The 24038-nt window shown below is 32.8% G+C and overlaps 2 protein-coding genes and 1 long non-coding RNA gene across 8 annotated transcripts in view; all 3 read right to left on the reverse strand.

Moving 5' to 3' along the window:
• Positions 1-5900: 5900 nt before the first annotated feature.
• The window catches only part of LOC132727447 (harmonin-like), a 77845-nt gene continuing 59707 nt past the window's right edge, over positions 5901-24038 (reverse strand). For 2 of the 6 annotated variants that reach the window (XM_060712974.1, XM_060712975.1), the window contains exons 19-21: positions 13038-13153; positions 7796-7848; positions 5905-6089 (exon numbers count right to left, since the gene is read on the reverse strand). In XM_060712974.1, the coding sequence (XP_060568957.1) occupies positions 6077-6089; positions 7796-7848; positions 13038-13153 (182 nt within the window). In that variant the 3' untranslated portion in view covers positions 5905-6076. Of the gene's footprint in view, positions 6090-7795; positions 7849-13037; positions 13154-24038 lie in introns of all 6 variants that reach the window. The other 4 variants (XM_060712971.1, XM_060712976.1, XM_060712973.1 and 1 more) reach the window with 4 other exon arrangements.
• Positions 8428-10689, reverse strand: LOC132727453 (uncharacterized). The gene is made up of 4 exons (XR_009625349.1): positions 10464-10689; positions 9853-9912; positions 9222-9407; positions 8428-8993 (listed from the first exon to the last, which is right to left on the reverse strand). It is a non-coding gene; the product is annotated as an uncharacterized LOC132727453 (long non-coding RNA).
• Positions 16727-19205, reverse strand: LOC132727449 (uncharacterized). Its single transcript, XM_060712978.1, has 2 exons — positions 18650-19205; positions 16727-18141 (listed from the first exon to the last, which is right to left on the reverse strand). The coding sequence occupies exons 1-2, from the start codon at positions 18988-18990 to the stop codon at positions 16794-16796; spliced, it is 1689 nt and encodes a 562-aa protein (XP_060568961.1). The 5' UTR covers positions 18991-19205; the 3' UTR covers positions 16727-16793.

Genomic DNA, 24038 nt, shown 5'->3' on the forward strand with positions numbered 1-24038 from the left:
GCTTGTCTCCATTTTCATCTTAATTTAAAAAAAAAATCTTTACATATTTCAAAAGAGACAATTTGCAGGGTATATAAAGCTGTCTTTGACATTCTTCATTTATGAAAATTGTTTACTCTATAGTAACGTTGTATTTAATTTTTAGCTCACCTGTCACAAGGTGACAGGGTGAGCTTTTGTGATCACTTTTCGTCCGGCGTCCCTCCGTAAACTTTTACTTTCCTCATAAACCACTTAGCCAATTTCATCCAAATTTCACAGGAATGTTCCTTTGGTGGTCACCTTTAAAAATTGTTCAAAGAATTTAATTCCATGCAGAACTCCATAAAAAAAACTTTAAATATCTTATTTTAAAAAACTCTAAGAGCTAGAGCTAAGATATTTGGCATTGAACATTTTCTAGTGAGTGTCTACCAAGTTTGTTCAAAATTGGCCCCGTCCCAGGGGTCATTGATTTTCCCTATATGCATAAATTATAGTAAAAACTTAAAAATCTTCTTTTAAAGAACTCAAAGAGCTAGAGCTAAGATATTTAGCATGAAACATGTTGTAATGGGGGTCTACAAAGTTTGTTCAAATAAAAGCCCTGGGGTCAAAATTGGCCCACCCCCGGGGGTCATTTATTTTTCTTATATGTGTATTGCAAAAACTTAAAACTCTTCTGTGAAAAAACCTGAATAGCTAGAGTTTAGATATTAAGCATGAAACATCTTCTAGTAAGTGTCTACAAAGTTTGTTCAAATAAAAGCCCTGGGGTCAAAACTGGCCCCTCCCCAGGGGTGTCATTTTTTTAACTAGGCCTATATGTGTATAGTAAAAACTTAAAAAATCTTCTTTGAAAAAACCCAATGAGCTAGAGCTTAGATGTTTAGCATGAAACATCTTCTTATGAGTGTCTACCAAGTTTGTTCAAATAAAAGCCCTTTGGTTAAAATTGGCCCTGCCAGGGGGAGGCCTATATACAGGTGAGCGACCTCAGGGCCATCATGGCCCTCTTGTTCATTTTCTTTCCGGCAACATGTATTTTTAATGATTTATTTCGTCAGTGATTAATTAGTTTACAAGGCAATCTGAAATTCTATGAATAATATGATAATGGTTTCAAAATTACTTTAAGACTTTTTGCAAATATGTTTTGATTATAATCTAGATGTGAATTGAATACTAAAATTTTTCAATGAAGAATTCATTGTTTTATGTTGAAATTTTATCAATATGAATGTTAATGAATAAAAATAATGTTAACAATTATTATAAAAATGTTTGTAAACTGTTTCCTAAAAATAAATAATTTCTCAGTTAAATAAATTTGTAAGATATAGAAATAGCTGTACCATTAACTTTCTGGAACCAAAGTGATCTAGATTTTGCCACTAAGTATACAAGTCAATCCAGCCTGCACATTCTGTTATTTATTCAAATATCAATGTCCATCTGGAGACACTAACAGGACGGGTACATGTCCATACAAAGTCTTTTCATTTTAATGCTTTCCATGACTATTTCTTGTTCATTAAAATAGCCATCTCAGTGTGTGAAAAGACATTAGTTGAATGTGAAGTATCACTGTATCTATGTTAAAGGGACTCCACTGAGGTTTATTTGATATGATATGGGACTGCAAATTACTTTAATCTTTTTAATATTCCATTTCATGTAGGTCTACACCTGTAACTTGTGTGCAAAATTCAGATCATTGCTCACTCTGATTTTCCAGAACAGTTATTCTAATTGTAAAATATGACCCAAAATTTGAAAAGCATTGCAGCACTTTTCATTCAATTGCGCTAAGAATAGCATAAAAGTATGATTTTTTAATTTATTTCTGAGTATATTACTTATCTTTTGCATATCCTTCTGTCTTACATTTATTTAAGAAATTAAAAGTGTTATATTTTTTGGTGTCAGTGGAGTTCCTTTAATGGGAGGGTGACCTTGTAATTTAAGTGTGTCTTTTTCTCAACCCAGGTATCTTGAGTTTAATTAAAGTCTATTTGGCCACATTGCAATTATGTTTCTTCACAATAAATTACATGTTTACATCAGGACTTATTAATACATTGTTTCCTCTGTCAAACATAAATGAGCCTCGTCACGACAAAACCAACATAATAGGTTTGCAACCAGCATGGATCAAGACCAGCCAGCGCATCCGTGCAGACTGATCAGGATCCATGCTGTTTTCTTACAAACCCTGTTTCTACTAATATTTTTATAATTTCTCTTCTATTTCTCTACTGAAAAAAAAAATTATTTATAAACGTTTGATATTATAATTTTTCTTGAAAAAATAAATTTAGAATAAACTGATCATGATTAATAGCCCTGATTTAATGACAATTTAAAATAATGTGTATGTTATGAGTGGACAGACACTCCTTTTGCATGTTTTGTACACAGAAATTGTTCTTTAAAATGCTCTTTTAGGGCAGGTGCACTGGTCGAAGAAAAAAAATTGTGACATTATCCAAAATAATAGCGAACATGTAAAAAAATGCTTTATTCAAATTGTATGTCGAATTACGATTGTTTTAAGTTTTATGTCGCCAGTACATTTTTTTATAAGATCTTGATATTAAAATGATCTGTGACCCGACTATGTCATACATTGGTATAGCAGTAGTATGTGACGCTCATACATTTTTCAGCCAATATCGGTGCACATGTCCTAAGGAGTTATAATATCGTTTGTGCTAGTATATAATTGTTGCTTTGTTTCAGGACAATGAAATGGTTGTAAATATGATATGAGAATATTAAAATTCTATTCAAATTTACAAATTGATAATGTTTTTTATTCCCTAGAAATGATCTCTGAATTTTTATGGAAAAAAAAATTAGAAATTATTAATAATAAAGGTTTCTTCCACCAGTAATGCAATTTCTATGAAACTTTACAGGATTGATCTGTAGCTCAAGTACTTAAGCATATTGCACGGGTTTTGTGGTTGAATGATTTTTGGCCAAGTTATGGCCCTTGAATAAAAAGGGGTTTTTTTTGTGTGTTGCCAGCTTCACAGAATCTTGTCTGGGCTTCTTCTCGGAAACTACTGGTGTAAATTCATCCAAACTTTACAGGACAAAGTAAAAATCATTGAACCAAAAAATGCAGGTATTATGTACAACTACACTTGGTACTGATCATTCCAGTAAAGTTTGGATGAAATTGCACGGGTAGTTTCTGAGGAGTAGTCTGGACAAGCTTCTGTGCCTCTGCTGTGCCATGTACAGAAGTTATCAGTTCCTTGTGGAGGCAACTAGTACTGGTAAGCAGCTCGACATCCTGCCCAGATGGCTGAACTGTGCTCTGGTAAATTCAATGTGGCTTACGGTGAAAGCTACCACTGCCACCACCACCTCATTTTCATCAGCAATATTGATGTCTGCTTGAGAACTACAAATATATTGGGTGTGCTATCTTCATACTTAAAAGGAAAGAGAAGCACGGCCAGTAAATGACCCATTTAATTTTTAGCTCACCTGTCACAAAGTGACAGGGTGAGCTTTTGTGATCCCTTTTGGTCCGTCGTCCGTCCGTCCGTCTTCCGTAAACTTTTACTTTAAATGACATCTCCTCATAAACCACTAAACTTCACAAACTTCACAGGAATGATCCTTTGGTGGTCACCTTTGAAAATTGTTCAAAGAATTTAATTCCATGCAGAACTCTGGTTGCCATGGCAACCAAAAGAAAAAACTTTAAATATCTTCTTCTAAAAAACCTAAAGAGCTAGAGCTTAGATATTTGGCATGAAACTTCTTCTAGTGAGTGTCTACCAAGTTTGTTCAAATAAAAGCCCTTGGGTCAAAATTGGCCCTGCCCCAGGGGGTCATTGATTTTCGCTATTTGCATATAGTAAAAACTTTAAAAATGTTCTTTTAAAGAACCTAAAGAGCTAGAGATAAGATACTTAGCATGAAATATGTTCTAATGGGTGTCTACCAAGTTTGTTCAAATAAAAGCCCTGGGGTCAAAATTGGCCCCGCCCATGGGGGTCATTGATTTTCCCTATATGCATATAGTAAAATTTAAAAACTCTTCTTTTAAAGAACCCAAAGAGCTAGAGCTAAGATATTTAGCATGAAACATGTTCTAATGGATGTCTACCAAGTTTGTTCAAATAAGAGCCCTTGGGTCAAAATTGGCCCGCCCCAGGGGTCATTGATTTTCCTTATATGTGTAAAGCAAAAACTTAAAAAATCTTTTTGGAAAAAACCCAAATAGCTAGAGTTTAGGTACTAAGCATGAAACATCTTCTAGTGAGTGTCTACCAAGTTTGTTCAACTAAAAGCCCTGGGATCAAAATTGGCCCCGCCCCAGGGGTCATTCATTTTCCTTTTATATGTATAACAAAAACTTAAAAAAATCTTCTTTGAAAAAACTCAAATAGCTAGAGTTTAGATATTAAGCACGAAGCATCTTTAGTGAGTTTGTTCAAATAAAAGCCCTGGGGTCAAAATTGGCTGGCCCCGGGGTACATTCATTTCCTTATATGTGTATAGCAAAAACTTAAAAATCTTCTTTGAAAAAACCCGAATAGCTAGAGTTTAGATATTAGGCATGAGACAGTTTATATTGAGTGTCTACAAAGATTGTTCAAATAAAAGCCCTGGGGTCAAAACTGGCCCTGCCCCAGGTGTGTCATTGTTTTTAACTATTTGTGTAAAGAAAAAACTTAAAAAAATATTCTTTTAAAAAACCCAAAGAGCTAGACCTTAGTATTTAGCATGAAACATCATCTAATGGGTGTCTACCAAGTTTGTTCAAATAAAAGCCATGGGATTTAAACTGGCCCCGCTGCGGGGGCCTATATACAGGTGAGCGTCTTCAGGGCCATCATACCCCTCTTGTTTAGTTCATTAGGTCACAATCACACTTGGTGTAAAATCCTTGTCCCATAATTTAACAGAAAAATTTGACCAGTAGATGACCCCTTTTAATTTTTAAGTCCAGTCAAAGGTCAAGGTCATAGTGACAATATAAGATCCTTGTCTTCCTTATATTATGATAAGGATAATAAGCCTAGGTTTGTGAAAATTGGTAGAAACTTTGTCCATTGCCATTAGATGACCTTTATGATTTCGAGGTCAAAGTGACCTTGGATAATCGTCTGATCAATAAATTCTGCATTGTTCTGGTTGTTGTCTAATTTCTCATTCTAGTCCCATCACATTTTAATATTGCACATCTTACACACGTACTTCAGGCACACAGAGCTCAGTTGTATTTTGATATTGGAATTCCTCAATTATAAATGGACTGTTACAAATTAACTTTCGCACAAATACACCAGGTCAAGGGGAAAGAATGTTTTGTAAAACCTGTTCGAATATGTCCAATAATCAATTTAAACTTCTGACACAAGCATAAATTTCAAAGGAGAATTTCCTCGGAAAAAAATACCCGATTACATTAAATAATTTGGGATATTAATACCAAAGAAAACAAACTCTTAAACAGTAAGTTTTATTTAACAATAGAAAAACCCTTATTATTGCTACTATAAAAATATTGCTGAAAATTTGTAAAATGTTCTGTATATAAACTTTATTCTGTTATATCTTTGAATCATTCCAACCTTACTGACAGTCACTTGCAGTGCATTAAATTAGTAACTATAATTGGTGACTTAATTGGCATGTTTAAATCACAAAGAAGGTACAGCTCAAACTTACTTTAAGATATTAATATAGTTTCTTGAATCTCGGTTATTCTCTGTTAAAATGTATCATAGAATATAATTATGTTCACTTGATTTAATGACACAATGTGTAAGAATATATTACATGTTTATAAAGAAGACTTTTATCAATACTGAAAAAACGCTTTTGACTATGTCTCACAAAAATGTATATGAACATAAATAGTTACAAAAACAAACAAAAAATCACTTGATTTCTTTAAGAAATTTCTTGACACTGAATACTGTCACTTCTGATGATTGATTAATTGATTGGAAATCACAAAAACACAAGTACAGATTAGTGTATATAAGTAATAGGCACACTGGTGTTTGAATAGATGCTGTACTGTTCCGAGTAAATACTGACTTTATCCAGGTCCAAATGATCCAAGTTAGAAGAAGGTACTGAAATATAATGAAATAATCAATTTATTATAAAATATGATTATTGCCTGTATGTTTTCTAAAGCTTTAAATGAGTTGCTACTGTAAGTCTTATAATGTCATGCCAGTCTAAACATTCATGCATCCCAATAACCCAGGGATCTTTGATTCTAACCCAATTCTGGTCAAGACCAGGTTTTCTCGTATCATGCCAAATCAGTACTTCTGTTTGTGCAGAATTTACTTGAATTGCAATAACTAGTTTCATAATTCAGCATAAAAGCAATATGTTTTTTACTGCTATTAGTTCAAGCAAATTTTAAGAATTGTCACAGGCAAAATAACTTATTTTAATTCTATAATGACAAATCTGAAATGGTTAAACTAAACATGTCATACAGTGAAGGTGACATATACATGTACATTACTAATCAAGTGACCTGATATTTGCACAAATGACAATTATGGTGTATTGAAAAACACATTCTGTTAAAGGTGAAAGACAGAAAAGAAACAAAAATAACATTTATAACAGATTTTTTTCCGTAATTGTAGATTACAATATGGATTACCATATACAAATATATAGCCTAAGACTTTTTATTTCAATATGTTAGCCAATTAATTGGTGAAATATTAAGTGTTGACTCTTGATGATAGTGAGACAAGTAAAATAACTATCTTACTTTCCATTTTATAAAAATTTATAATACTGCATATTTGTAAATTTTATTGGATAATCTGGACATTTTTATAATTTATCGCTGTAAATGGCTGCTGCAAATTTAATAATCATTTGCTTTTTTATCAGAGAAATCAATTATGCACAATTAAAAATTTGCTATAAAGACTGTCAACATGTTATATGACCATTTTTAAATGATTGCTTGCTATATAACCCTTGCCTAATGACCTACATGTATATAACCATTGCCTAATGAACTGGGTTATATATATATATTTTTGTTAAACAGCTAGTTTACATTTAGCCATATAACCTGTTGAACATTATTAAAACAGAGGTTTTCAAGGTGAGAACAATATGCACATTCCTACATAAATCTACAATAAGATTTTACCTGTGAAATGTCTGTTAAAGGTAATATATACATGTAAGTACCATTAAAACATCTGACAGTATTGTACAATAACAAAAAACCTTCATATAATACATCATATAACTTAACCTTTAACCTGCTTAAAGCTTGAGGTGGTTTTGTCCCCTGGTGTTGCTTTAAGTTTGTAACACCAGAGGTTAGCGAAAATCCAGTTCCAGTACAATGACACACATTGAGTTAGTACATGCAATGTTCTTAGACCAGTCATTATTCAGAAATCTAAGGTTTGCTGACCGCAGGGGTTCAAACCCTATCAGGGGCAAGTCGTTATTTCCTTCAGCAAGAAACTTTATATTCATTGCTTAGTACTGGTTGGTTCCAGGAACGGATTCGAGAGTGTTTCAATAAGCTTATAGCTTCCAACACAATTTAACTAAAATAAACTTGTATAAACAAATCATTTTTCATGCTAAGTTGGAGGGGGTCAATTTTTTGGTGTTTAATTATCTGATTGACCAATTAATTTGCCTCTATATATATTGAGTCATTAAAGAATTAATTGTAACACTAGAATTTACATTAAATTGATTCTATCAGTTCAATTGCAATGACATTGACAGTGCTGATGTACCATAGAAACTGAAATATTTTTTTTTACAAAATACTTACGTTTCATCATCATCATTCAAACCTGACTCGATAACTACAAACTTGATTCCATCCTGAAATGGATTAAAAAGAACCTTCCTTAGACCCAACAAAAATTGTCTTAAAATTCAAAATGTTCAACCCATAAAAAATAAGTTCTTTCTTTCCATAAAGCAAAAATATAAACAAAATAAATTGTGAAAATGTACTTCACTATTTGAAAATAACATAAGCTTATCTTCAAAGAATAAAAAAATCAATGATTTCTTTAAATCTGTTTTCCACAAATTACTTGAAAGTAAATCAATGGTCACTTTTTTGGGGAAAATGGAAAAGCTACCAGACCTATGAAGTTTCAAGTCCATAGCTTTTATAGTTTAAGAGAAAAAAATGGCCCAGACAAAAATAAAATAAGAAAATAACAAAGGGCAATAACTCAAAAACCATCAAGTACAGAGAACCAATTTTTGAACACCCCGTCCCTAGAATTGCCACTTAAATGCCACCCTTTTCAATGGTGGAGTATTTAGACAATTTTCCACCAATAATGCCACCAAAACGCCACCCAAATCATGAAAATGGTGAAAAATTTGAGCAGGACTGATGTTATATAATTTTCCAGTTAATTCCACCTTTTGCCACCAATGAGTGGAAAATTGGTGGAGTATTTAGACAAACTTTCACCATAATGCCACCATTATGCCACCTTAGGGTGGCAAACTAATTTTCCACTAGATGCCACTTGTTTCCACTTATTGCCACCATAATGGTGGAAAATTGGTGGAGTATTTAGACAAATTTCCACCATTATGCCACCATTGAGTGGCAAACTTAATTTTTCCACCAAATGCCACTTATTTCCACCTTTTGCCACCATAAGGGTGGAAAATTGGTGGAGTATTTAGACACTTTTCCACCATTTTGCCACCAGATAGTGGCAAATTCAGTTTCCACTAAATGCCACCTATTTTCACCCTTTCAGAAATTTTCCACCTTGTGGGTGGCAATAGCTGGAAACTGCTTGAAAGTCACCCTGTACCCTAAATTGGAAACAAACAAATTTTAAAAATAATCCTTTTTAATGTTTCCATATGGAATTATATATTGTCTCAAAAAATAGCAAAACATTAGTCCATTTATTTTCTTCAGTTTATCTTGCTATTCCTGGACGGTTTGAGTTCAGTCCTTTAGGTTGTCGGCAACTTTTCGAGCGCACAATCTAAAACAAAAAAAATTATGAATGATTAATACAATAATTAAAAACATAAGCTTACATTTTTATATGACTATTGGATATTTCTATATTCAATTTGAGTGCATAGATATGATTAAAACACTTTAAAAAACAGCACTGCAGACGTGGAAGAATCAGACTTTTCTTATTTACTCCAAGGCAGAAAATATACGCAGAATCAAAAATGATATTTTCATTCAGTTCATTAGTTACCTTCCAAGAACTTAAGTTTTGCCTTGTCTGCACAAGAAGGTCTGGTGTCAGACTCTCTGTTCCCTTTCCTCATACCAAACAATGAGCGGCCTTTAATCTCTTCTATATTGAATAGCATTCTGAAGAGCTTTGCTGTACCTTTCTTACTTTTGAGGCATATGGCATCAGTTCTGCCATCACTTGGTCCTAAAATATGATTAACAATATCAAATAAGTAAAGACAGAAAATGATTATCAATATCTAATATGTAAAGACAGAAAATGAAACACTTTTATAAGACCTTGGTATATGTATACAACTCTAAAATTTTAAAATAAGAAAGAAATAAAGAAATACAACACATCAACACCAGTGCAGGTTGAGTAATTAATAATCTTCCAGTTTCAGTTCTTAACGAACCTTCATCAGGATAAATATTTGATAAAATTTTCAAGCTAAAATGTACAAAAACTCTAAAATTTGTAAAACAAAATGTAAATGCAAATTAAAGTGTCATAAAGAGTTTGAATTAAAGTAGGTTTGTAAATAGTGACTAATAGCTATATTTATCAAGAACTGAAAAGTGTCTTATTGGGTACTGTGACACTTCTTTCTTATTAATTCTAAAATAACTTTGAATTAACAAGATACCTTTGTAAAGCCACTGAAGATCAAATGTGTTGCTCCAGGCTGCTCCTCATTGCTTTGTGTCTGCAAAATAATAATTCTTATTTAATGCTGTTTCTGTTATGAACTTTCATTCTCCTAATAGCATGTTACTCTAGACTGTCTTGTTATGGTTATATAATTATCTACTGCACCATGAAAGCTGAATTACAACAATGAAGGAATGAAACTTACTAATAAATCAGTTACTGTTAATCTGCTCCACATGTGACACACAAGGAAAATTGTTTATAGCATGAAAGTTGTAGTAATAGGTACCTCAGGTTATCTATAGTTTGATTGATGTAATATTGTACATAATGATATTGTACTTACTGATTAATTTCTATAATTTTTTTCTCAAACTTAAAATTTCTAACATATTGTATTTAAGAAATGATGAAGATCTTCCTACATTCTTTATATTCCTACATTCTTTATATGTACATTGTACATGCAGCTTTCTTTTTAGTCAAGTTACAAACAAAACAAATATAAAACACAATTTTATACAATACCACTTCATATTTTTACTGTCAAAAACTAAACAGTTTCTGCATAAATAACAATAATTATTGTATGTAAAAGTTGTTTACCTGAAACTTTGACTGGGAATGATTCTGCTGTTTATCTTCTTGTCTACACATTCACACTTCAGTTAAAACTTCTCATTTCTATTTACCACACTAATAAGACTTTAAATGTTTTCTTTGAGAAATCAAAAATATGCACCCTTACATTTTAAACAAAATATCTCCAGAATTGCTACAATATCAATAATTTCCTTTGTGTTTGCAAGCTTTAACTGACCTCAATTCCTTTGAATTCGTAACTGCATGGACAGTCCATTATAATTTTAAATTGTGAGGGATTTTCCAAAAACCATAGCACCCATCATTTTATTTTTTACATTCATTTGAATGTATAACTATATCTAATACCTAAATAGATTGAGTAGAAATAAGCTTTTGAAAGATAATTTAGCATGCTGTTTTAAGACAAATTCTACATAAAAACATGTATAATGTTGCCTCTCCCAAAATAATCAAATGGAACATTCTGGTCAGCATGAGTAAACTATTAACCCCCATTCATAGATTACTAGATAAGAGGGCAGTAGTTTTATCAGATCTGAGATGTATGCTGTGTTGTTAAATCTTAGAGGATGCAGTATTTACTAGCTAGTATTTACTTATCCTGATTGTAAGAAATTTATCAGACATTATGACTTATTTACTTTTCACACATTAATTTTTACAATAGATTTAAAGCCTCTGAAAGCATAGCACAAAAGATGTTAGAGACAATAATTTTAAACTCCACATATAACTAAATCTCATTTATGAGAAGTTACAATGCCAAGGAACCATAACTTTTTATTGCATGATTTGGGGTTTATTGCCATTTTTTACTTCTCTATGCTTAATTTTTGTCTTGATCATTAAGCTTAAAAAGTACTGGAGATATTAATTTGAAACTTCACAGATATAGATCTTTTTGAGTAATGTGCTGTGTTTAAGAACCATAACTCTTTGCATACTTTTGGAGTTATTGCCCTTTGCATTTTTCACTTTAATTATTGTTAGCATTACATGAAAAGTGTTAGTACTCACCAGATAGCAGTTTAAAGTAATATTGAAGAGACAATTTATTATGTCAATTAGAAGAAAAGACAAAAGTCAAACTTTATTCAAGATTGACATTAAATATCATAGAAGAAGCAACAAACTTTATGCAGAGATATGCATTTTCTGGGCATAGAAGAACATTTCAACTATTTAATTAATGTACAGATTATAACTAAAGAACAAAGTACACTTTAAAAGCCGTAATTTTATTTTACAAGCATAGAATGGAACATAAACATTTTGACTTGAAAGTCAAATTTTACATCCCTAAAGAAAAGTACTGCCATAAAAAATGGGAAGTTAAGTAACCCCATACTTTTCTAATTTTTACTGATCATAATTATATGTGTTTAACGCCTGGAAAAGTGATTTTACGTCCAATTTCTGTGTCTTTTCCTGCTACTTTACAGCTTGAATTATCATACCGTTACTGTGAGGCAGTGACTTTGTATCAGAATTGTGTTCATGGCATTCTAGTATGTTTAAGAAATATGAGTTTCTGATAAAATTTTCTAACTGTTCAACTTCAATAAATTATATTTTTGATAAAAAGTTCACTTGATGCTTTGGTAGAGTACAAACTATAAACAGATTTATTTCAGTTTGGAGCTTTGACTTAAATAAATCTTAAACCCGGCAATGCATAATGATTTCTCAGTTTTTTCCACCAATGCCACCCAGAAAATAGTTAAGAGTTTCCCTTTTCGACTAAAAGTTATTCACAAAATTTTCTAAGTTTTTTTCCACTATTTTGCCACCCAGAAAATAGTTAGAGTTTCTGACTTTTCCACGAAAAGCCACTCATTTTCCACCTTCAAAATAAACTAAGCTTCATTTTTCACCAATTTCCACCCTTTTGCCACCATAAAAAAAGTCTATGTTCAAATTTCCACTCAATGCCACCTAAATGCCACCAAAGGATAGTGGCATTTGGTGGCAATTTTGCCACTACAGTGGAAAAAGAGTGGAATTTTGTCATTTTCCAGTTAATGCCACCTTTTTTACACTTAATGCCACCCTTTTCAGTGGAAATAGCTGGCAAGTAGTGGCAAATCTAGGGACGGGACTGCACTTTATCTCAATGAGATCTATCATCCCATGAAGTTTCAAGTCCATAGCTTTTTTAGATAGGAAAAAAAGGCCTGGAAAAAAGTATGAAAAGTAACAAAGGGCAATAACTAAAAAATTAAGAATTGCCAAAAAATCCAAAATAGTGATTTTTGGCAATGTTTGCCATGGTAAAAGAAAATTTAAAATTGAGCATGCTGTTACAAAGACTATGGTCCAGTCAACATTTGTGCCAAGTTTCATCAGTATTGAAGCATTTTTGTATAATTTCATAGCAGTATGAATTTTTAACAGGAAAACAGCAATTTTTCACAATATGCTCATGAGGTAAAAGGTTAAAAACCGTGCAACAAAGGACCATGCTTGATAGATTGTATACATTATTTCATCTTTTCTTTGTAACATACACCTGTGTGTGCAATTTTCATGCAAGAATGAGTATTTCTACATTATTATAAGATTTGAACAACGTACCCCAGGAAGACACTCTTGTTCTACCTGCCATATTTTCTCATTGGCCTCAGTCAGGCTTATATCCTGAAAACTTATACCATTCACTTCAACAATCTGGTCTCCCCTTCTTATACCACCTACAATAGTATAACAGAAACAGTATTACTTTGTATATCAAAAATCATCCTTTAGCTAATACTAAATGTAAGACATGCGGATGATGCCTCACCTCACAAAGTCTGCAACTAAAGGGAATGCACCCACAATTACATTTCATTATTACAATAGACAAGGGAACAAATTCATCAAAGTATTGAAGGAACTCCACTGAGGTCCAAAAACCTAAAATTTGAAATTTTTACATAGATCATTTGAAGCACTTAAAATAAAAATAAAATGCAAACTAGAAATGTGTCCATAGGACACGGGTTCCCCCACCGCGCCAGTGTTCTGTCAATCTTTTTACTAAGTCAAGGGAAATAACTCTACAAATACTGGATAAATCCACAAGCGAAACCCCAGGTGCAAATCTAAATATGCTGAGCAACCTGCCCATAAGGTTTAATGACTATGTCAAATCCTTTTTGAGTAACTTGCGACACAAGTTGAAAATTGCCAAAATTGTCTAAGTGAAGGGCAATTACTCTAAAAATATTAAATAAATCCAGACAAAAATACCTGGTGCATAACTGCACATGCTGATCAATATTCTTGTAAAGTTACATGACTCTAGGTCAAATACATTTTGAGTTACGTGCGACACATGTTGAAAATTGCAAAATTTTACTAAGTCAAGGGCAATAACTCTGAAAATACTAAAAATATCCAGACGAAAATACCCAGGTGCACAACTACACATGCTGATCAACATTCCTGTAAAGTTTCATGACTCTAGGTCAAATACTTTTTGAGTTACGTGCGACACAAAAATGAACGGACGGACGGAAAGACGGACGGACAGACGGATGGACAAGGGTAAATCTTAATGCCCGCCACTAACGTGGGGGCACAAAAATAATAAAGAAATATGCTCAGAACTAAATTTGTCCTCAAGGTGAGCTTTTGTGATGGCCCATTGTCCATCGTCCTTCCGTCAACAATTTCTTTAAACAACTTCTCCTCCAAAATCTCTTGCCCAAATTTGTTGAAACTTTGCAGAGATGTTCCTCCCATTAAGCTCTACCAAAGTTTTTTCAAAGAATCCCAGTCCATAAAGAACTCTGGTTGCCATGGCCACCAAAAGGTTTTTTTTACAAAAATCTTAAAAAATCTTCTTAAAAAGTCTTCTTGTAAAAAACTGAGAGCTAGAGCTTAGATGTTTGGCATGAAACATCTTCTAGTGGATGTCTACCAAGTTTGTTCAAATAAAAGCCCTAAAAGCCCCAGGGGCCATTGATTTTCTTAATATGTATATAGTAAAAACTTAAAAAATCTTCTTCTGACAATCCAGAAGCACTATAGATAAGACATTTGACATGACACATCTTCTAGTGGATGTCTACCAAGTTTGTTCAAATAAAAGCCCTAGGGTCAAAATTGACCCAGCCGCAGGGGCCATTGACTTTCTTAATATGTATATAGTAAAAACTTAAAAAATCTTCTTCTGACAATCCAAAAGCACTATAGATAAGACATTTGACATGAAACATCTTCAGTGGATGTCTACCAAGTTTGTTCAAATAAATGCCATAGGGTCAAAATTGAAATCGCCCTAGGGGTCATTTATTTTTCTGATATGTATATAGTAAAAACTTAAAAGAAAATCTTCTTGTGAAAATCTAAAAGAGCTAGATTTTACATATTTGGCCTGAAACATCTTCTCGTGGATGTCTACCAAGTTTGTACAAATAAAAGCCTAGCTAGGGCCAAAATTGGCCCTGCCCCAGGGGGTCATTGATTTTCCTTATATATACATGTATATAGTAAACACTTAAAAAATCTTTTTGTGAAAATCCAAAAGAGCTAGAGCTTATATTTTTGCCATAAAACATGTTTTAGTGGATGTCTACCAAGTTTGTTCAAATGAAAGCCCTAGGGTCAAAATTGGCCCTGTCCCAGGGGTCATTGATTTTCCTTTTATGTATATAGTAAAAATTGTAAAAATATTCTTGTGAAAATCCTAAAGCACTATAAATAAGATATTTGGCATGAAACATCTTCTAGTGGATGTCTGTTAAGTTTGTTCAAATCTTATTATTTACAAGGGAGTGCAACAGAGCAGACATGGATTATAATATGCTCTCATTATTTTAACTAATAAGTAGTAAAAACTTAAAAAATATTCTTATGAAAATCCAAGAAGTAGAGCTTAGATATTTAGCATGAAATATGTTCTGGTGTATGTCTACCATGTTTGTTGAAATAAAACCCCAAGGTTCAAAATTAACCCGGCCCAAGGGAATTGAAGTTGACAGTTCAATCCCCAGCCAGGTCAATGTTTGTTTTCCTTCTCTTTTTCTGTCATCTTTTTATCACCTCACCTCTCACTTAGTGACAGGCTGAACTGTTTAATAAAATGGCAGCCACAGCTAAAATTAGAAAGCAACAACATCTAAACCACTGGTTCATTTTTGAAATAAATTTACACAAAAATTTCCTTGGTGACAGTACAAATAATTGTTCAGATTAAACCGTCCCTTGTTTTCAAGTTGTGCTTCTGGGGTGAAATGGGGCTCCAGTTTTACCTTTTAACCTATTTCTAAGGTGAGCGATCCAGGGCCCTCTGGGCCCTCTTGTCTGTTATCTTCTGGAGCGTACTGCTTTAAAGCCATCATTTATTCACTATTAACTTTGATAAAACTTTGGTTTTTTGTATGAACCCGACTTTATGCATTCTGGGGTTGAGGTAATGACTAAAGAGGATTTAAGTATAAACTTTTATTTCATTAATGCACAGAAGTATAAAAAACACATTAAATGAAAATGAATATTACACTATAAGTGTAACCACAATGTAACATGACATCATTTGAGCCGCGTCACGACAAAACCAACATTATGGGATTGCGACCAGCATGGATCCAGAACAGCCTGCGCATCTGCGCAGTCTGATCAGGATCCATGATGTTCGCTTAAAACCCTACAACAAGTAGAAAACCTGATAGCGAACAGCATGGATCCGAATCAGGCTGCACGGATGAGCAGGCTAGTCTGGATCCATGCTGGTCGCAAACCCATTAATTTGGTTTTGTCGTGGCGCGGCTCAAATTTTGTGTTATTCAAACATCAAAATAGGCTAAATATTAGCATTACACTACAAGTATATGTGCATCAATGAAAAGAATGACTTTTTTACTATATACCATATTTATTTATGTCATGTAATAAATAAAAATTTATCATTTTGTGTTTATTTCTAAATTTATAGAACTCATTAAACTAAACAACACTATGCTGCCAAATACTCCTATATGATTTTTTTCATATTGTTTAAAAAATTCAGTAGTTTTTCTTGTAATATAACAAATAACAATTAAACCAGATGCATTCAATCAAAAATGGGAATTCCAAAAGAAATTATCACCTATAATAAATAAAACATGTTATACTCTTTGCATACTAAATAAAACATGTTATACTCTTTGCATACTAAATAAAACATGTTATACTCTTTGCATACTAAATAAAACATGTTATACTCTTTGCATACTAAATAAAACATGTTATACTCTTTGCATACTAAATAAACCATGTTTTACTCTTTGCATACATTTTGAGAGAAAGGCATATATTTAAAAACATGTTTATTTTTCTTTTGTGAATCATTTGTTTTACTGATTAGATGTCATACACTTCAATGTTGTTATCTGAATATCTACTTATACACATCTTAGTCATTTGTTGATTACAACAGACTGATTTAATCCTCTTTTTTCCACTATCAGCTTTTATAACTTCTCCTATCAGCTCACCATCACATGTAAACTGTACATTATTGGAGCTATATCCAGATACCAGCACACTACCTGCTTCAGTGAGATAACAACATTTAGCCAAAATTAATTGTTTATCATTGAATGATGTAATAACCTGACCATTCTTGTCCAGTACTATCAGTCCATTATCACGATCAGCAACATAAATCCTTGTAGCATCCTTACTGACAGCTAGACTGCTTATGATAGTGAACAACCTATGTCCTGATTGATCCTTACTGAACTGATTAAGTTTCCTACCTGACAATGTAAACATATATACTGAAGTGGAAACATCTGAAATATATAAATTATTGTTCGAGTATGCAAGACCATAACATGCAAAATGAGTGTTAATCTTGTTTGTTGTTTTCATTTTTCTTTCTAGAGAAATGAAATGAACTTCCTTTTTTGTTAGAATAGTTACTGCTACTTGTGTGTTATTGATCATACATACTTGCCCTGGATATGCAGGTAGATCACAGTATTCTGTGACAGTATAGTTGTTACTGTGTAAACGTTTAAGCTTGTTGTTGCTGTAATCAGCTAGAATTATTGTTCCATCTTCCATACAGCAGGCACTGATGATATCACAATCATCTTTATCTGACTTAACTTTTACATTATATGATTTAATTCCTTTAATCTGAATTAAATTGTCAGCCGTCTTTGTAGGTTTCTCTGATAGTGTTCCTAGGGTCTTCTTTTGTTCTAACTGTGTAAGAATCGTTCTGTCAGGTTGAAACTCTATGTCTCCTACTGTACTTTTTATTTTGGCATGCTCCATATGTTTGTTGGCAACATTTGCAGCATCTTCTCCCATCTTCACATAAACAAACACTTCAGAATGATTTGTGTTTGTAGATGCTAACTTATCATTAGCTGATCTAATCCTGGACTTGGTTGCTTGTAGCTGTTTTATGCCATCTTCTAATTTGTCTTCAAGACATTTGACTTTACTTTCTATCTCATCAATAGAACTTTTCTCCAGCTTGTCAAGTTGGTCATTGATTTCTTGTCTGAATTTTCTGATATCAGCCAGTATTTCTGCTTTCCTCTTTAACAGCCTTTGTTTATCCTGTTTAAATCTATCTGCTTGTTTTTCAAGGGTCTTGGCTATTTCCTTAAGTTTTGTTTGAATCTCTCTCGATTCAACTTGGTAAGTATTGTTTTGGATAAATTCTGGTATGTAGAATGTGTCCTTACATGACCTGAAAAATAAGTTCAAACAGTTTATGAGGCTATGAGATGACGCAGGAGATGATATTTTATTTAGTGTTATATATTTAAGATAGTCTAAGAGTATTAATATTTAAGATAGACGAAGAATATTATGTAAAGTACCTACTAAATATTCCATATACCGTAAAATTCCAATTAAACGCCCCCGGGGGCTAAACATTTTCCAAAAGGGGGGCTAATATTACAACACGTTTTTTCCTAAATCCAAAAATCATTGAAAATACATTTAGTGTTAACAAGTGTTGGTAATAACATTAAAATGTGTTAAGATTTTAAAGTTCATGTGATACATTTTTGTGTTTACTATTCTGAAGGATTTGAATAAAATTAAGGATTTTTTTAAGAGTTCACCACTGATGAGCAGATATTTTTCCATATCAAAAAGCCTGGGGGGGGCTTTTATCATGGGAGGGGTGTTTATTAGGAATTTTACGGTACTTACTTAAAAAATATCTTTGTTTAAATACTATAGTTTACCTGTGATCAACTGCCATACATGTAGAACAGCCAACATTATCATGGTTCTGACAGTACATATCAATGTGTTTATGACTGTGTCTGTCACATCTCTCTGCTGGTGCCCTCGGCAGACCTTTACTGGTTCCTGACTTAACTTGAGATTTATCCAATACCTTGTGACCAGCACATAAAGGCACTTTACTGTGAACTTTGACACAACTAACACAGAAATAATCGTGACAATCTACACAGTATTTTTCACCTTCAGTGTTCCTGCCTTCATTTCTACACATTGAACATAATACATCAAATATTTCATCCGAAAGAATATCTGTATCAATTTGTCCACCTGTAGCCATTTTGTCTTTTTCCCGACTACGTTTGTTAGTTGATCTATTTACATTGTAAAATCGATAAAATTGTCTCTATTTCTTTCACAGTTATTTTAAATTCTCTTTAATTAAGATAACTGAAAGCCTTACGAATCTTCTACATTGTACTCTTGGAAAAATATCAATTTCTATATTATATTTTATTTTCATTGATATAAATCCTCTCCTATTGCTAAATTATGTCTAAATGATTTGACCTACTTTGGGTTTAACTTATCAAAGGTGCCCTTTTACCTCTTTGCACAAAGTCTAAACTTTATCTGGGGAAACATTATCTAAAGTTTATTCATATTCACTACTAAATTGTTAAACTTTAAGGTACATGTACAACAAGTGTTTACATAGGATTATACTATCTTATCATACAACTGCTATGGTAACTGCCCGATAACACTTGCCTGATAATTATTTTTTATATCAGGTCAGTAACCTGATATAAAAAATAAGCTCCACCTATTTCAACAGACTTTTTTCAATTGCTTATATTCAACGTAATGCGTTTGCGACCACCATAGATCCAGACCAGTTTGCGCAGCCGCGCAGTCTGATCAGGATCCGTGCTATTTGCTTACAAACCCTATTACAAGTAGAGCATGGAACCTGATCAGACTGCGCAGATGAGCAGGCTGGTCTGGATACATGCTGGTCGCAAAGGCATAACATGATTTTGTCATGATGCGGCTCATTTTAAAAGCGCTTTTCATTTTTGGGTCATCATGCACACTACAAATGACTATGACCTGAATATATGCGCACAAGTAGTCAAGACATACCTCAATTGGTTAATAAATCGCAAAAAAAAAATTCTAGTCCATCATGTCAAAAACACCTCAGTGGAGTCCCTTTAATAGTTCTCAAGTAATATCTATCCAGAAACAAGAATATATGTTTAAACAACATCTATAAACCTATAATTTATAACACAACAAAACTTGTTAAACTTACCCGCTTTATCAACAGAACCTCAGGGTAAAGCCCTCGCATATGACAATTTTTTCCCTCCCAGAAGGGGAGCAGTAACCTCCCTCTAAATTCTATGTCTAGAGGTATGCCTTCCTCCAGTATGACTTCAACCTCTTTGGTGTTCCCGCTACTGCCAAATGATGTCTGGAAAATATGTTGACATTATACAATTACAAATAAGAAATGTAGCTGCTTTAAAGATAAAATATTCAGTACATTTAGTTAAACTTTAAACTTATTTATTTTACCTTAATTTGTGTTATGCTTATAATAATGTAGAACTAGTCTGCACTGTTGGTCATTGTAGTATTGTTTAGGAAATAGATATCAATTCTGAGTGCATTGTTGTAGAATAATGCACGGTTTGAGTTCAAATGCGTAGTAATATAATCACGAAGGCCGATAGGCCTGAGTGATTAATTACAAAGCATTTGAACGAAAAACGTGCATTATTATACAATAATGCACGAAGAATTGATATCTATTTCCATTCTAATACGTCAAGAAAAAATATAATTTTTATTATAACGTTGGACTTTATGTTTGGTGGTTGAATTTGTTTTCAATAGAAACGTTCTTTAGAGGCCGTTCCAGTGGGTTGAAAAAAATCTGTTAAATCTACCGTTTGTAGAAACATTTTGAAAATAACGAATTTTGAAAACGTTGATACAACTTTGTTTGTTTATTTATTTCAGTTTATAATTTTCCAAGCGAAATACAAATTATTAAAAGTGAAATAAATGTAAAACTAAACTCGTTTGCGACATTAAATAGCGAACTTGATTTGATTGTTTTGCACGTGCTGTTTGGCGCTACATTGTGACGTCACGTAAACAACACTTTAAACGTCTGTACAGCGTTAACGACTGAATTAAAGATATTGGTGTTCGGATTAATTTTCTTAGTTAGACCATTTTCTTTCATTCTAGATAGTTTTCACAACAAAATTCGAAAAAAATTGTTTTAATTTATCAGATTTTTTTAAACAAAATGGCGCCTTCAATGTGAAAATACACAGGGAGATAATAAGAACGGCGAGTGCATTGTTGTAGAATAATGCACGCTTCCGGCCTTCTTTGTCTATATAGAAAAAATTCCGATAGTGTTAGAATAGTACTTAGAGATTAGCTCCGCCTACTTAATTAAATATGCACAATCTGAGAACTCTCTCTGACACCTTTTATACAGACAGACACTTTAGATTGTACATGCATTATAGCATGACCTCTGTCAATACTAATGTAAATAAATATAAGAATAGTCTTTGATATAGAATTTTCAATACAGTACGTATTATTTCAATACAGTACGTATTATTTCAATACAGTACGTATTTTGACATCTTTCCTAAAAGTGATGAATGGGTTTGTCCAGATTGAAAGATGGACAAGTCCATTTAAGATATTTAGGGTGGTAAGGGTTATGGTTAAAAACAGCTTTTACTGACAAGGCGACTACCTGATTAAAGTACCAATACAAGAGCGATCAGTAATCACATGTGTCGCCTCATGATGGCCAATTTCATGTTGGGACAAATTTTGTGACAGACGGACAGACAGACGGACAGTGCACAACTAGACTTGGTACTGATCATTCCTGTAAAGTTTGGATAAAATTGCACCAGTAGTTTATGAGGACTAGTCCGGACAAGCTTTTGCGTATCTGGCAACACACAGAAAAAAACACCTTTTTATCAAAGGGCCATAACTCGGCAAAAAATCATTCAACCAGAAAACCAATGCAATATGCGCAAGGACTTGAGTTACAGATCAATCCTGTAAAGTTTCATTGAAATTGCATTAGTGGTATAAGAGAAGTAGTCCAGACAAACTTTAAAAATAAAAATTATTAAAGGGCCATAACTCTGACAAAAATCATTGAACCGGAAAATGCTGACAATATGCACAACTAGACTTGGTACTGATCATTCCTGTAAAGTTTGGATGAAATTGCACCAGTAGTTTATGAGGAGTAGTCCGGACAAGTTTTGTGACGGACAGACGGACGGACAGACGGACGGACAGACAGACGACAGAGAAGTGATCCCTATATGTCGCCACTACTCCGTAGAGGCGACACAAAAATAAATACATATTACAAAGGGTAAAATTATAGTTTGAAATTGAGATTTTATTATTTATGTTTATATCTACCTGAGCACCAGGTGCAGCACCTAGAAGTGTTGGTTTCATGGAGTTTGACGGTCCGGATCTGCCTGCCAATACTGCGGACTGGAAACAAACAAATAAATTTCACTATGAATAATTTAATTAATAGACCAACAACATTGAAAGATGTGAGTTTTACAGCATTTCTTCTATATTACATGCTACATGGGTCATCCGCAAATAAATGAGACTTAATTTGTAACTTTTGATTGAAAAACGAAAAGCCACAAAACTTGACACATTACTAGATTAAATCTTTGCTTGTAAGCATTTAAGAATATAATAAATACATGTACTTGAAATATTTATATTAACATAGAAATTATTTTTGTACTAATTAAGATATTCTCCCTTTTTATCCTTAAAAGAAAAAAAAAATGTTCATACTAAATAACTAAAATAGTGCTTAAATAGGAATACTTAAAAGTCTTAACTGTTAAAAATAACATAATTATAAAAATAAAAAAGTGCTCTGCAATTGTGTGTGCATTTATATGTAAGGAGTCAAAGGTAAAGACATGGTGCAAAAAAATATCAAAGGTGGGAAAATGTGATATTATTATAATAATTAAAGTATTACATTTTAAGGAAATACAGAAGTTGGAAAACCAGTCTGCAAATATTGCAAGACTATTGGTCAAATTCAAATCTGTAACATTAGAATGAACCAATCAGATGATAGAGATCAAGACTGGTTAACATTTTCCCCAATTTTAAGAGACACATTCTCAATTTGTAAGGTACAGTACAAAACTAGGAGCAAATATCAATTTTTCTATATAATGAAAAGGAATCAAGCTGGTGGACTGCATACAGTTAATTTTTTTAGCATTTTGTACATTGTGAATTTTCTTACCCTATCTCTGAATAGTTTACCAAACTATCAAAAATAATCATATGAAAGATAATTTTATAATAATGAAAAGATGCCACACTATGATCAGTGTTCATGACCTAATAATTGGACAAAAAATAATGTTGATCATTAATATCTATTAATCAAGCAAACTGTTAGTAATAATAATACATGTCAGTGGTTTTATTATTTATTTACCAGATCCATTTCAAAACATATATGAGTTTTCATTCTTTCTTTAGATTAACTTAATAAATAGAGTTGTCTCCATTTGGTATACAGTCCTACTTTTCCAAAAATGTTATAAAAATCACCATTTTTGTTGTTTTAGTTCGTTCCCAATTACAGTGACATTATGCTCATTTTTTCGTTGGTTTGTTTGTTTTGGGTTTTACGTCACATCGACACAGTATAGGTCATATCGCGACGTTCCAGCTTTACTGGTGGAGGAAGACCTCAAGTGCCCTTCCGTGCATTATTTCAGGCACGAATTGGCACCTGAGTAGAACCACCGACGTTCCGTAAGCTAGCTGGATAGCTTCCTCACATGAAAGAATCCACCAAAGTCCCTGTCGGGATTCGAACCCACAGCGGTGAGGGGCAAGTGGTTTGAAGTCAACGACCTTAACCACTCGGCCACGGACGCCCCCATTTTTTCGTTGGCAATTTGAGCTAAATTACTTATATCATATTTGATTTATATGTTTACATTCACCCAATGATGACTAACAAAAACACTGCAAGCATGTTTTCTACTTCTATGATTTTTGTTTTTGCTTTTACATATACAGTATACGTAACACACATGTTATAATAAGTAGAATTAGTATAGTTAGTTATCACTACCACACATTTGTAAATATACCTAACAAGTTTCCCATGTATATTATTGTGTATTCTGAAAAAAAATTATTTAACGCTTGTCACTGTATATTTTATCTTTTGTATCACTTCTATTCACATATATAACATAAATATTTTTTTTCTATATTGTAAAGGAGATATCTGAAGCATAGTATATTTACCTA

The sequence above is a fragment of the Ruditapes philippinarum genome, unplaced genomic scaffold (assembly GCF_026571515.1).
Source record: "Ruditapes philippinarum isolate M1 unplaced genomic scaffold, ASM2657151v2 ctg1053_1_1_1_1, whole genome shotgun sequence".
Lineage (NCBI taxonomy): Eukaryota > Metazoa > Mollusca > Bivalvia > Venerida > Veneridae > Ruditapes > Ruditapes philippinarum.